Here is a 16255-nt window from a genome sequence, read left to right on the forward strand (position 1 = left end):
TGAATTCTCCAATTTCAGACTGCAGAAACTTCAAATCTCTATCCAGGTTGGTTGTACTTCCCCTGCTGTATGTTGCTCACCATTTCACCAACTCCTGAGTTTAAAGAGCCAATTTCACTCTAGATCCTGCCATACCTAGGATCACTGAAAGCCATCGTTAAAGACCATCTAATATAAATGCTGATCAATGGAAACAAAGGCTTAAAAACTGCACCCGTCTAATCTGCATTAACAGTAAGTGTCTGGCAAACTCAGAACTTTAATATGTATGCTCTGTAAAAGCAATAACCAGCCTTAGATCCGTTACCTTTGACCAGTAATCACAGTCATCAGCCACAACAGAAAAAAAACCATGATTGCTCATGATGACTCTTCAGTCAACCTCCCCTTTTACTTAAAAAAGGTATTTCCTTTATTAGTCAAGGGAGAATTACCTGAGACATCCCTACAGAAAGGCAGTTGGCCATAAGACCTTTTGAAGTACTATTACGTATCTGCAACTAGGCAATCCAATTGCCCCATAAGCATCCTCATAGATTTTTGCACAAGATTGCCTCCCGTCTCATCAGTGGAGCAGTTTTGGAGTACCACAAGATGACGTAGTCACAAGAAAAGCAGCTGGAAGGGTACTTGTACATGAAGGTATGGGATGCCTGAGGAAAGGATACGGTAAAGCACCAAGTCTAGAACACGGTTTCCTTACAAGATATCAAGACATGGACTTAGGGAGAATATGTAATTAAAAATGTTTTTCAGAAAGCAGACTGTATGTGGGTATCAGACACTCAGGGTAACACTCTTCTGCCATTAGTTCTGTGCAGTTTTAAAGAAATCATTCCTGTGTCTCAATTTCCTTATCAGAATGGGTCAGAAGCCTTTTTTTGTTCTTTATTTCCTTATAGTCTATTGTAAGGCATATTATTTTGAGAAAATTTTGGTTCCAAATCAATATTTCTTTCAAAGTTGAACACAAGTAGGTAAGTCTCTCTTCAGTGAAATTTTACCTCTATCTTTTAACTATAACCTCTCCCAGTATTATTTGCAACCTAGTAATTACATAGCCTTCTGTTAACAGTAACCAGATGTAGCTTTTCAATATTGCTTCTCTCTCCTTATTTCTTCTTTTTTTTTTTTTTTTGGTTTCCAAACTGAGCAGGCAAAAATTTTCAAGTCACATTTGACCTTAAAATGTTTTTACATATTAAACTGCTATAAACATACAAAAACCTGCTTGTGGATGATAGAGAAATTTAATATCATTCCCGCAGCACTCAGTGGTCTTGTTCAAAGATACCTAGATTCCTCCTTTAAATACTTCAAGCTTTTTGAATTGAGTTCGTAACTTTGAATCTAGCTACAATAAAATAAGGTTAACGTAAAAAAAAATTCTTTTCAAAGTTAGACAATAAAGAGACCTCATAGTTTTGAGCTTTCTTTGCAAGCAGAAAGGCTTGAAACCTACATTGTAGCAGATGACACTATGCATGCTTCTGAATTTTCCAGTAGCAAGTGCCCTATGAAAAGCACACAGTGTCAACACAATGGAGTCATTAGAGTTGGCAACAGGAAGAGTTACTTTTTCCCCCAGAGGGGCATTCTTTACCCTACAGCAATATTTACTGTTTGGGCATGACCCCAGAGGGATGATGTGACATTAATGAAATTGGCAACATGACATCCTTTGAAGCATGAGTGTCTGATAGAGGCTAATACAGGGACAAAGGCAGCAGAGGCTCAGGTTCAGGATCCCTGTCTCACTTTGGTTTTATTACAGTGAATTATTTAAAAGTTAATACTCAAGTGGCTAACATATAGAAGGTCATATCCTAAAGGGGAAGCAGGCATGATTAGGTAGCCCTCCACCCTTATATCAGCACCTCATCTGCATTTTTGTTTTGCACCAACACAGATGTAAGCATGAGGACTGCAGGGGAGTAGCGAAGGCTGAGAAGTGTAACAAGGGTGAGAGCAAGGCTCCCTTCTCCAAGCTTAGTATTTGGTAAGTTTTGACCCAATCCCTACTTCAAGGGAGTCCTTCCAACTTCCATTTGCTTGAGAAAGATTTCTGAATGCTTAACTCCTGTTTGACTTCCTGGGCTACAAAGTTTCTTACAGTTTTAATGCACTGAAATGCAAGTGTTTTATGGTGATGAAATTCCAAACGTTTTCTTAAAACAAATCTGAAAAGTGATTAATCTTCATATACAATTCAAGTTTGGTTTTGAAGAACTATTAGTTCCATAAAACAACTTGATCCAATTACAGCTATTAGGCATTTCAATTTAGCATGTATTCAACATTTTATCTGCCTTTACCATAAGGCATTATTTCAATTTCCTACTTAGCTGCCATTTTAAAAATTGCTGCAATTCCACCTGCCTCCTATTTGAAAAAAAGATTATAGCAAATTCAAAGGCCAACTTCAGGGCTTTTAAGGCAGCTTCCAAGCTTCCTCCTCCTTCTCCCCCCTCTTAAACTGAGGATTTTCTGTATGAGTAATTGTATTTGACCTATTTATTTGCTGGCACACTATTTTTTTTTTTTTTCCCTTTCACAAAAGAAGGGGAAGAGAAGGAAGGAAATGTTAAAGTAGCCTCTGCCTAATGATTTTAAACCAAGCTCTACACGGGAGAGTAGGCTCTCACATGATGACAGTTACTCTTATTTACCAAGAATGACTTTAGCTACATTCCCCTATCCCCAGAGGGTGACAGCAGAACAACTACTTAACAGACTGGCAAAAATGCTTGCCTGGGTATTTCTTGGAGTCATCTACACATAATATTTGTGTTGCAAGGGAAAGCCTTCTCACTAGCAAACCAACTTTAAAAGCCCTCCTGATTTTGACTGATGCTAGCCTTGGCTTCACAGGCTCGTATGTTAAAAACAAACAAAAAACCCCTTTAATCCTTTCGGAGACTTCACCTGTATCTGTCCCTGCAAAGGGAAGGGGTAGGGAGGGATGCAGCTGGGGCAGCTTGGGGCTGCCATAGAGCTTTCAGGCCGAAGGAGAGAGCACCACTGTGATCCTAGGATGCTCTACAGAAGCTTTTCTACCAATAAGTTGCTGGAGGGAGAAACAGCACTGTCTTCCAAGGAGGTGTCTCCCATCAGGGAGGAAACCTGCTATAGAGAGCAGCTGCTTACCATCACTGCCACCCTCATCTTCATCACCTCCCCCCACAAAAATTGCTGCATGCATGCATGAGAGGGGGGCATGTAGAGCCCTTTTCCATGCCCCAAGCATAGGCATCTGCTTTTGCATCCCCTCTACACAGCCATGAGAAGCATCAGAGACACACACAAAGAAAATGAGCTGTAGGTATGCATAGGAGGTGTTTCTGCATTTGCTCAGATAGCAGATGTACAGAAGACAACAGTATTTACTCTGAGGATTACCCACCTTTTTTTTTTTTTAAATTCTGTGAGACGGTATTTTTATTTACACTTTTTATACAAAACAATTCAGGATCATCTCTTAAAATATACTGCATATTTTAATGACATTTTTCCTAGGATTAGTATTTCATTAAATAAATAAAAGCAGAAACAGGCTATAATCTAGCCTGCATCTTTAATTTCTCTTCCTTGTATTTTTCCTTTGTTTTTTTATCAAATCCTGCACCAGAACACAACAGAGTCCCATTAACAGCAACAAATTGTCACCTACAGATTTCAAAGTGTTGCATAATTTTTATTTAATACTTAAATGTCAAAGTATGTGTTGTACTGTATTTTATTGACAGCTGCCACAGCAGAAGACATTCAAGGACTTGCATGTTAGTCAAATGGACAATTGCTCTAGGCAGAACTCAAACTTCTTTTCCTTTAGAAGAAGATGGTTTCTAAGGCCTTATCAGACATGTTGCTGTTCAACTTGGGGTGAAAACTTTGGTCAAGAATATAAGACTTAACAGAGTCTGAAGCATCTTCTAAGACCACTCTGGACAAGAAAAAGTTTGTAATTCAAATAATTGTATGTTTCCCCCAAATTTCTATGTTCAAGAGGCAACTCAGATTCTCAGCATCATCCGTTATTTGTGCTGACTTCCAAGAGGACCTGATCTAGTTTAAGTTGTTTTGGTTTGATTTTCTTGTAACAGTGCTAGCTACATCTAGGTTTGCAGACAAAGCAAGCTACTTCCTTCAGAACTATGAAGTGTGTCACACTCTTGAAACCCAAGTAATATGATGGCTAAAACATTTAATTATGTCATTCATTACCTCAGCCCACTCTTCTCAACAGTGTGTCCAGTCACCAGTCAACACTGATGAAAGTGTCAAATGCATGACAGCCATCTTGAACTATATAGCCGAGGCCTGGATGGCAGCTTATTTCATTTGTGTAACAAGTCTACGTAGAAAATACCAACATTATTTTTCTACTAAGTGTTTCATGTCTTCCACAGTCGTAAAACAGACTTAGGCAAATCACTCAAAGAAACAATAGCAAGATATAATTTGTAACTGACTTGTAATGAGTTGACAATTTGGTTATTACTGGAAGCTATTTTACCTCCGAGCAGACCGAGTTTTTAATATAGAGTTAAACCACTAACAGTTAAAAAACCTGTTTACTAAAAATGTTCCATAAGAGCTGCCTAGAAATAGGTAAACAACACCTCATTTCCACCCCCTAAACAAATAGAATCACATTAATAAAAATAAAGACACCAGTACTCCTAAAAGCAAATAGTCATATTGGAAAACGCAACTGCTACACCTTAACAACATCAACGTTTATGGATCAAGCAACCTGTTTTGAGCCTGCACAATACAAGTAGTTCAGCAAAGCATCAACTTCAGAGACTAATAGTAATTATTCTACTTTTGAAAAGTCTTCTACAGCGCTTGATCCCTGGAGCACTTAAATGAAGAAACCAATATCCTGACATTGAATTTGTGGATTCCTGTATTCTCTATTCACAGAGCTCTCTCCAAAAATGCAGAGACTGTACTGAAAAATTATCAATTTCTCTGACGCCAGTGTTTCTATTTCACAGAAATTCAGGACATGTCTTTCAGGCTTCTACATAGGATTGTGCTTCATCCAGTCTGGCTTAAATTATTAGTGTAAAACAACCCTAAGAGTTACAGGTTTAGTACAGGTTTAGCTACAAACAAAACGAAAAATCAGGTAGTCCAAAGCCGTCATGGTATAGAGCTGCTTTCTAACTTGTGTTGGAATTAGACTCCTCTGGGCATTTGGAGGGTTACTATGAAGCAGGAGGTACCTTGGCACTCTTTTGTGTTGAGTAATTCTGAAAGATCTGTTCCTTAAGAGCTCAGCAATTCAAAGGGCACATGATGAGCTTATCTAGCTGCACAACTGACTGACCAGAGCACATCAAGCTTTAGAGGATACACAGGTATTGAATAAAAGCTTTTTAATGCCATTCAAGGGAAAATCGTTGTGAACTGAATATACCTGGAAGGCCTGCTCCAGGGGTATAAAAAGCTTTTTTTTATAAGAAGATGTCCAGGGAACAAAGGGTGTTGCATTAATTAGCTTCAACTATCACCATTTCGAGGGAGGTAGACATTAATTTATGACGGCTTTTATTTAGAAAAAAGGAAAATGAGGCTGTCCAAAAGCACAAATGGGGGTGAGACATCAAATGCCACTGAGATTTAAATGCCAACTAGCTGACCCCCTTTCTCCTGACCACCCTCTAAAAAACCCCAACAAAAACCCCACCCCACCAGCCAGTTTCCCCATAACAGATGACTTAATTTTTCTCAATAACGAAAGAAATAAAGGGAATGGCAGAGACAATTTAATCAGAGGAGGAAGGAGTGATAATTTTAAAAGTCAGTCATGGCTTTTTCGACAAGTCATTAGCCTAAGACCACGAACCATTATTTCCAGACGCTATGACTACCACTGACAGTCACAAGGTTATGGCAAACATTGCTCAAAAATCCCTCACTGCAAAACAATCCATTTTGTTATTGAAATGTTTGTACGCGAGAGCATATCAAACCCATAATCCTTACTACCATAAATGAACTAAACATTTTAATGTCAGTAACATTCTGCCCCAACCCTATCTCCTGGTCTGTGTTAGAGTCCTCAGGTATCCAGGTATTCTTACCTTTACGCCATGGCCAACATCATCCAGCACCGTGTAGTCTATAGGTTTTCGAATATACCTTACAGGACGTTCCATGTTCGCTGGTGCTATAATTTTGTGAGTTCTCGATGTGTTCTTATTGGTCGTCAAAATGCCTATCTCTCTGCGAGCGACCTTTTCTTTATGGATGTCCACAGTCTAGATTAAAAACAAGAAAGTATGGGTTTCTTTAGGCATTTGCTGTTTTCTTTACAGAGCTATCTACATGTTTAGGCTTCACTATTAGACAAAGAGTCTGAACCAAGTTAATGCTGCTGGCAGGATGCCAGTTTATTGACGAAATGAGTTTAATCTACATGAACATTGTTTGAAAATTACACTTTAATGAAATAACCAATATTAATAATAAAATTACAGCTATACATTACGGCTTTGACACTCTAAAGACACTATGCAGATACAGTCCTTGCAGATTAACCCTCAACATTCTTATAACTGACACTAGTAATAAATTACTCCAACTTCACAGCTGGGAAACCAGGACAGACAAGCTAAGCAATTTGCCTGCAGCCCCAGAGGGGGACTTAGCTTGGGAAGTCTGTGCAGTAATTTCTTTCAGCAAAGCCATCAGTGCATATCAAGAGTAAGAGTTTGCATAGAGAAGGAACAATTTCAGCACTGAGGCTAGTTTCAGTCATACTGTTTATAGAAGTTTTACTAAAAGAATAAAACAGAGCCTTAAAGATGCAAGTAAAGGAATATAAAATATGCTGAGCTCCATCATTTTATTAGGAAATACCTAAAGAGACAAAGAAAGGTCAGTCCAGTAGTCTGTGAAGGATCAAACTGAGCTTCACATAACAGACACATGTTTCTACATGCAATATAACCACCACTTAAACCCTAGCTGAAGGAGAACAAGTACAAATCAAGCATCAGATACCACAGAAGTCCCACCTATAGGAAGCCTATTTCAAGATTCAGGGATTGAATTTACTGGTTTAAGTACCTACTAGAACCTCAGGATCTCATTGCAGGAGATGGTATCTGACAAACAACACCATTCTGAGTGACTTTGAACAAAACCTATCAAGCCACCACTTTTTCCACTAAGAAAAGTAATTCTCAGTCTGTAAGCATCAATTCCTCCTGGAAAGACTCAGAAACAGAGAGTCAAGGTTCAGAAAGAAAGAAAAATCCTTGTCCGTCAGTACTTGTTTGGGTACGTCTCTAGAAATGGCCTAATCTAAAAATGGATATTGTGATGTGCAAGGCTTTGTTTAGTGAAGCAGAGTCAAAGATGACGCACAAAATTAGTTTATATTTCACTCTACTTCTATATGAGACAAGATGAAAAGAGCAAGGTAAGCATCCAGGAAATGACCATTTCTAGGAAGGCCAGCATTCAGTGTTCAGAGTTCACTATGAAATGCCTTCGATTGAACTGATTTTTCATTAACTGGAACACGAGCTCAAACCATCTTAAATTCTCCTAAGTACAGAAAGTAATAAAATCCTCCTTAACAGCTTTGATACATGGCATTGCAGATTACAAGTGGGAAAACAAGTGGAGAAGCACCTAAAAGCAGTGATACCAAGCAACCTTGTTTTCACAGCTTAAAGCTAAAAAAATGGCAACTTGTAACATCACAAAAGGTTCTTTTACTTTGGAAGCACAAGAAATCTCCATAGAAATAAGAGTTGTGATTTTCCAGAGCAATGCAAGACATTAAATGTGTATGTCTGCATTAGCTTATTTGCAATAAGTTAATTAAATATCCCAATAAAGCTTTGGAGCAAGCTTTATTGTTCCAAATGCTCATGGTCTGAAAAATCCCAAACTCAGGAATAAAAAGCACCTTTTCAAATGAGACAATCCTGTACATCAAGCATTTACCACTACATCAGTATCAGGTATCAGCCATTGCACTCGCATTTGCTCTGCCAGACAATTTCACAGAAAACAAAGCAAAGACTTAAGAACAAGACTACCCATATTTCTTCAACTTCAGCTATTATTTGTTCTTCTCCTTTTAGAGACTAAAATATACATGTTGGTTCTGCCTTTTAGTTTGCTTTCAGTGAGATCAAGAAACATTATCTGAGTGCTGTGCTACACGTTCTTAGATCATATCTCTTTCAATTCCTTTGTACAACCTGAACCCTTTTGTTCAGTGATAATACCAGGTCTCAAACTATCTTACAGAACTCTTTAATAATATGCAACTCTTTGTATTTTGTAATACATGAGCACTACATAGGTGATAAAAAACTTCAGAGTCACCTGAACAACGTAGCAATATAGGAGGCTGAGGAGAATATCAATTTAAGGGACATACTACAATGTTTTAAAAGAGGGTATTTTAAAACACTACTATGCCCCTTGAAATAAATCCATGCTTCTAATTCATTCTCATGAACAGAATCTGTTGTTACTAATAAATTCATTTTTTGTTCAGTGGACGGACAAAAAAAGCATCTTTACACTGAGTTCTCTTAACATTGATGTCAAAAGCAAACAAAACAAAACAAAGCCCTCCACAGTACAAAAAGATGTATCTTCTCCTAGCAGGTAGTCCATGAAGACTGACTTTTCCTCCCGGCAATGAACAATGAAAATTCCATAAATTACTAGAGCAGAGGATAAGAAATTCCAGGAACAGATGCTGTACCATACATGCTTTGGAAAATGACTTAAGTTATCTTGCAACCAATTCTTGCTAATGGAAAAACCCTCAGAACAGGAAAAGAGCATATATTAATTATATCAGACAGCTTATACAAAATTAAATATAGAGCACTGATTTGTGAAGTCTTTCCACAGATTTCAGTAATGTAAACCAAGCAAAGAGAAGATTATCTGTATCACAGTGCAGGGCCAGCAGCTTAGGGCACATATGTAAATCTTCAACAGCATGCAGGCATGCCTGTGCAAGAGACTAATTCACTGTTCAAAGCAAATGAGAGTGCAACTTTTACCATATCTGGTACACTGGAAAAGCAAGGTGGTATTTTGCCCCCATGCAAAGCAAAAGCTCCCAGCATATGCTTTGCCAGGAGCAATATGCCGCCCATCAGCTACTAGACAGCATCTTGCTTCTTCAAGAACAAATTATTTTTTTCTAGATCTATAAACACTGCATATTATTGTTATGTGATTATTATGCAAAACAAAGCACGTAACAGTTGTTCATTTTTGTATTTTTATTTATATCTATTTGCTTGATGTTAATGTGGAAGTTTGTTTAGTCATAGGCAATGTTTTTCACTTCCAAAAGAGGAAAAACCCCAAACACAAGCAATTTTTAGCAAGATAGCATAGCTATCCAGCCAGACAACACTTCATTCCCAAGAGAGACAAGCCACATATAGCAGGTAACAGCCAAACTAGACCATTCTCAAAGCTCTGGCCACACTTGGCACCTGTAGCTATGAGTAAGTGTCCGCTCTGATATGGTAACAAGACAGCTAAACAGTAGTTAGTTTGTGATTTTATGCACAAAACCTACTTTTAAACAAAGATGGAGAGGAGCAAACTGGCTTGGGTAAATAAGGGCTAGCAAACAGTCAGACCAGCTTTAAGTATGCTTGGCCTATGCTGAAACATAAATATGCAGCATAATTTAAAATTTGGTGAATAGGGATGGGATTCTCACTCCTAGACCACATAATCCAGCAAGAAGTCGTCCAGCATTATACTGATTTAGGGAAGAGGGAGAAGATAGCCCTTCCAAAAGCATAGCATGTTTCCTTTGGGAAGCAAATTTAAAGTAAACCATCAAACAAACCCCTTTGCCATTATAACTGGGTGCTAGGGACCATGCCAGCTAAACCCAGAAGCAAAGTTCAGCTTGGAGGTTGAAGTAACTGTTAATGATTACCACCTGCCTCCACTATCCCTCTGCTTCAAACCATATGAAAAAAAGTTGATCAACAGGATGTAGAGTTAAAGTTTAACTGTTTGCTTCCTCAGAAGTAGCCCCAAGGCCAAGTGCAGCACAGCAATGATACAGCAAATAGTTGTTCTTTTCTCTTTTTCTGTGCTGTAGATACCGCTCTACCCATATACTACAGTGTGCAATCCCAGGACAAACACTGTACAAGAAATAGAGACTGCAGTACATTTGGCCAAGCTAATGTGAGGATATCTAAATATTTTAATAAAGCCCACATGTATAGGGATATTAAAAAAAGGAAAAAAAAGGAAAAAGAAAAACAACTTCAAGCCTTGACAATCTTTTTAATCCTGACCCACTGCAACTCAAATTTATGAACCAGATACTCACACAACCACTGCTTCTCTCACTAAATGCACACACAACTGGTAAAAGGAGGGGTGGAGGGGGGCCACAAATCTCTATCAAATCAACTCAGCTAACCAGGCATCGCCAACTTCAGGCTGTCCTGATGGACAAGACAACTCACTACACTAATACCACAGATTTATGCCAAGCAAATACCCTTTAGATTTGTATTAAATTAACTGATACTCCAGAAGTGTTGTGCAGGAAAACTCCACTTCAGGTTTCCTACTCTGCTCCTTCCCAGTTCCTCCAGAATAAAGCTATTACAGCACACACACACACACCTGGCAGAGGGGACAGGAGAAGCACAGTGTGGTGCTGCACAGCTATCTTACCAGCAAGCTGGAAAAAAGGTGCCAGGCTTTTAGGAAGAGTGGAGTAACGGTTAGGGGAGAGAAGAACAGCTGCCTAGTCCCGAACAGTGAAAATGGTGGCTATCAGGTAAAAACAGTAGACAAACAGAAACTCCCAAAAGAGAGTCTAAGATACAGTGTGGGAAGCTACAAATTAAAAAATAAAAAAACCCCAAACCACCAAAATCCCCCCCCAAAATCAAAACACCACACACACTTTCACCCATTAATTTGAAGATGAGTGAGAAGTCACTTCAAGGGCATTTCCTTGATTCAAAAATCTAACACTCAAAACACATTAGACAAAAAAAAAATCCTAAAGTTACACCACCACTTTTACTGACGGTTTTTCAGGCCATTTCATGCAATGGTTTTAAGAACTTTTGTTTTCACATCATGAACGTCCTTCAAACAAATGGCCTGTGCTGCACAGAGCTGCAAGTCAGAAACTTTTCAATTTGTCCCTAGGCTCACTCAGACAAGAAGGAACGTAGGCTCAAACTCCATAGGCTTCCTCAAGCTGCTACTTTAGACAAAGCAAGGAGAAAAGGAAGGCCAAACAGCTTGTTATTAGCAACCGTCTTCTGTAATTTTGACATTGTTTCGCTTTTTCAGTTTGTGGTTCAATATAGGGTTAAGTCTGTTACTAACACTTTATTTCAAATAAGTAAAGCCCTGCTTACAGGGTAATCAGTGTTACACATATCTAAATATTAGCAGAATAGATCAGAATTACTTTATACAAGCAAAACCACAGGCATAAGACATTAGCCATGCACGCAGTGTGACCTGTTACCACTTCCCACCCCCATCTTCCTAGCATACTTGGTGTAATCACACTTACTGAGTCTTGGTAACCTGTTCTGCACAAAGCTGCTGCTGTACTTCCCAGAAGCAATCTGTTCCACACCTCAAGTATTGTGTGCAGTTTTGGGCGCCTCAATGCAAGAAGGACATGAAACTATTACAGACTGTGTCCAGAGGAAGGTGACCAAGGTGGTGAAAGGTCTCGAGGGCTTGGTTTGTTCAGCATGGAGAAGAGAAGGCTGAGGGGTGACCTCAACACAGTCTACAACTTCCTCAAGCGGGACAGCGGTGGGGGAGGCACTGATCTCTTCTCTCTGGTGACCAGTGATAGGACACAAGGAAATGGAATGAAGCTGCATCAGGGGAAGTTCGGATTGGACATTAGGAAAAGGTTCTTCACTGAAAGGGTGGTTGGTCACTGGAACAGGTTCCCCAGAGAAATGGTCATGACACCAAGCCTGTCAGAGTTCAAGGAGTGTCTGGATGACGCTTAGTCATATAGTTTAGTTTTAGGTAGTCCTGTGAGAAGCAGGGAATTGGACTCGATGATCCTTACGGGTCCCTTCCAACCTGAGATGATTCTATGCTAAAGCCAGCATTATTGAAAGGCAAGTTAATGGAGAGAACAGTATTTCATTCATTTTTATCTGAGAGCAGTGAAATTCCCTTAAACAAAGGGCATTGCTGGCACTATAAGAGAAAAGAATGGCATAAGAAAAAAAAAAAGTAAGATTTCTAGTCAAAGACAAGCCAATTGGAACACTAGATTTGACGTATCAAGTCAAGTCAGCAATCTGTCAAATATGGTATCTCCTTTCAGCAGAAACTGTGCCTGATGTTACACAAAATACTGGGCAAAGACACAGGTTTCAGACTGAACCTAGTAAATAAAACTGCAATACACGGGACAGTGAGTAGTGCAGAAAAAGGAGTTTGGTTTCCTTCCTCGACCTCCAAGACAATTGTCTGGATTCCAAGCTTATTTGTTTATGTTTGAATATGAAAGGTAAGATCTGTTCTACTACTAGTAAAAATGAGCCACAGCTTCAGATTTAGTTGCTCATAGCAGTAAAAATACATATAGTTGAATGTTACAAGCATTTAACAAACACCAACAAACATTTTCTAGTAAATACACATTTTCTATTAAGTACTACAAGCTTATACACCCAAACCATAAATTGTAGTGTTAACCAAAGGAAACTTAACACTCAGGTGCTTTCAGCATCCCTTAATAAAGAAAAAAAAACCCAAACCTCACTCTTTGCGATTTGTTCCTAGACCCAGCTTTAATATTAGCCCTTATTGTCATTCTCCAAAACTGCAGATTTCATTGCCTTGCTATATAGTTTACACAAGAAGCTTCCCTGAAATGAAAAAAATCTGATGAGACTAAGAACATTAACCTGTTCTGTTCCAGAAATACAGATATATCCCACTGCTACTTCCATAAAGAAAGCATATTTAATAAGACTTTTTAAATAAATGAGTTATAGTTAATTGAATAATGGCACTGAAGAGATCCTGGACAACACACACCATACAGGCTACCTGCAAGGAAGTCAGTGTGACCTACAAAAAGGACAATAAAAGCCCCAGCTTTAATGAGCTCAGCCAGACAGCTAACTTGTTCAGGGAGAGCACCATTTTATGCTGTTATTTTGTGAAGGAAATTCAAAAGAAAGTTTAATATATTCAACACAGGGAAATGTGAACATATTTCTACTGCAAGATAAACACTCTACTGCAAAGGTCAATTATGGGTTCAAAGCACATCAGGCATGAAAAAGCATAAGTGAGTAGTTTGGGGTTTTTAAGACATCATGTACAATCAAATATCCACACAATGTTACAAATTATATCTTTCATCAACTCTTGATGAAAGTGCAAGTAACAAGTATTTGACCTGATTACTATTGCTTATATATTGTCTGATCCCCATCAAGATAGTGTTCAAGAAACTTAAGAATTTACCTACAGAAATAAAATAATTTATTTCCATCTCTTGCCCAGGAGAGTCCAAGTGCTAAGCAAGCTTGGCCTCACTGGAGATGCAGAGAGCAGAGCACCAGTGCAACTGGTGCTGCTCACCCTTGTTTATCATTATGCACACACTCATTTATCCCATGGGGATCTTCTCCAAGGTATGAGGCTCTATTGGCATTGAGAATTACAACTGTCAATTCCATTGACTAGAAATAGTTTGAATACCCCAGCCACATCTGCACCAACTCAGTTATAGACCAAACCAGGCAGTTTGATGGGCATCTGCCTCTTCCCAGTGCTTCAGCACAGACTTCTGGTTAAGTTAACCAACATCTGAGAAGCATATAAAAAACCTGAAAAACTTTGACAGAAGCACTGCCCTGTTATCAGTGACTGGTGGGGCCAATCCTATCTTTAAGGTATAAGACTGATGCAACCTTTTATCATGCCCAGTTAGTCATCAGTTGTGTGAAATTCAAGTCCCCAATTTGCTTTGAACAAATCTTCATCTGAAGGTACCATACTAGAAGCTTTACACTGGTTATCTTTCACTTTCACAGTAAAAAGGGGAAAGATCCTCCTTACCACCCCCCCCCGCCCCCGCCAAGATGAATTCAAAACACCTTTAACAGCCCCTTGGACAGTCACCAGAATCAAGTCTGCTAAAGTACTGTCAACTTGTCAGTCAATCCACAGAAGAAAGCCAGTGCTAGCAACAAGCAAGAGTTACTAGAGGAGAAGAAATAAAGAGGTGCTTTTTTTCAGTTCCCCGAATTCTTTTAAGAATGTAAGGATTTCAAGGTTTTATTATTTCACGTATACAATCCTTCAATCCAATTTTCCCTAAGGCTAAAATTCAGTTGCCTCAACACCAGTGTCTAATGTCATCTGAGAATCCTCAGAATATCCTGCCATGCCTTCTGAAGCTCCACCATGAAAGACAGGTCTCCTGTCACCTCTGAAGCATTTAGACATCTAAGTTTCACCTTGTGTCTTTGCTTTGTACATGGTGCTGGCAATGTAGGAGGCAACTGAAATAGATTTAAGAGTTGTATTTCCAGAGCTGCAAATCCAGCAATGTTTTCTTGTAGGTTTATAGATAGAAGTTTCACACACATCCCCTTCAGCACACAGAGAAGTTACAATAGCAGGACAGGCTCTCCAGAAAGCTTCATCTCCTGAAGTCCTGGTAAATCCAGGCCTCTTAAGGTAAAAGGCTAGAGGAGCCAAATAAGCCATGTCTCATGTAATCTGATACGCTACCTTCCTTTTCCTGCAGAGAGGGTTCACAATCGAGAGCTTTTACAGATTAACACAATGAACTAAGGCCATCAACACATATACAGCAACTTGCACAGTCTATATAAAATAAACCATCATCGGAGGGGGAAAGACACCAGACAGAACAAAGGAAAAATAATGAAAGAAATACCAAGTCCTATTTCCAGAGTTACCACATATAAAAATACACACATTTTTTATATATTTACATACATAAACAATATATATTTTTTAATACATATATAAAAACACAATACTAACAATGCATTTTACTAATATCATCCAATGTTGGGGTGGTGGTATTGAAAAGTGGTGGTTGTGTTTCTTATTTTGACAGTTTATCACTGGATTTCTTCAATTACGTCTGAATGCAGATTATATACCAGTTTAATCCTATGGAGCTAGCCTTTGACTTAAGAATTTAAATCTTTTTCTTTATATACACTAGCAGATTTTCTCAGATTCTCCTAGCAATTGCCATCAGCATAAAGCAGATCAGATTTCAGCAAAGGTTTGAAGATATTTTCTACCTTTACGTAAGTATTTTTCCTGGAATATCAGGACAGTTGGGAGGCAGGGTATCAGGGAGGGAAGTATACCATAGGCATCCCATTTAGTCAGGACAGCTTGCTTGTTATATGGTTTTAGAAATCAGAGGCACAGAACGTAAAACAATAATGCACATAGTCCATAGCATGTCCTGCTCCAGAATTATGTTTCTTAAGCTGTACCAATTTCCATGCAAGGCATACTTAACAAAAAATTGATTCCTGACCAATGCAACATGCGCTTGCAAGTGTTAAAATACACATATCTTAAAAAAAAAAAAAGGGGGGGGGGGGGGGAGAAGAGTGGGGGCTTTGATAAGCCTCATTAAAATCAAGAAGCTGAAAACAAGAGCTAGAGTAACAGGCTTAAAGCTTACTGGCCACAGACAAATAGCCTCACCTTTAGCCTCTTGCTGTTAGGAAACTGGAAGCCTTTCTTCCAAAAGGAAGACTAGGATTCACTGAGAATTGAACTCACAGACCCGAATTTCCAAAACACAATCTGTGAAGCGGCACATACACCGATACAACAGCACTGAAAAGGAGAGGGAAAAGAGGTCTGTTCAGCTGAAGGATTATTTATACAGATGCTTTTCAGAGTACCCTATTGGCAAATCTAGTCACACATTCTGCTGGAGAAACTGAGCACAAAGGGGACATGGACAAAGGGGACACGGGGCAAGGACAGACCAGAAGGGCTGGGAGCGGGTTCATGATATTCTAGGACAAGAATCAGAGCAAAGAAACCAGCCTACTCGTCCAAGAGCCAGACTTGAGTTCCTGCCTGATTTTTCTTTCTTGGTGCCAACTGGAAATGGGAGGACTGCTATAGAGGACACCTGTTCATCCTTCAGACAGGACAGAAGGAAAGCAGCTTCTCACGTTGTTCTCTAATGGCTACT

At 39.0% G+C, this 16255-nt stretch overlaps 1 protein-coding gene across 12 annotated transcripts in view; it reads right to left on the bottom strand.

Annotated features, from left to right (window-relative positions):
- The window catches only part of ABI1 (abl interactor 1), an 88026-nt gene that overhangs the window by 24992 nt on the left and 46779 nt on the right, over nucleotides 1-16255 (bottom strand). For all 12 annotated transcript variants that reach the window (XM_052804651.1, XM_052804622.1, XM_052804683.1 and 9 more), the window contains exon 3: nucleotides 6096-6272. In XM_052804651.1, coding sequence (XP_052660611.1) covers nucleotides 6096-6272 — 177 coding nt within the window. The remainder of the gene's footprint in view (nucleotides 1-6095; nucleotides 6273-16255) is intronic.

This window comes from Harpia harpyja, chromosome 1 (genome assembly GCF_026419915.1).
Source record: "Harpia harpyja isolate bHarHar1 chromosome 1, bHarHar1 primary haplotype, whole genome shotgun sequence".
Lineage (NCBI taxonomy): Eukaryota > Metazoa > Chordata > Aves > Accipitriformes > Accipitridae > Harpia > Harpia harpyja.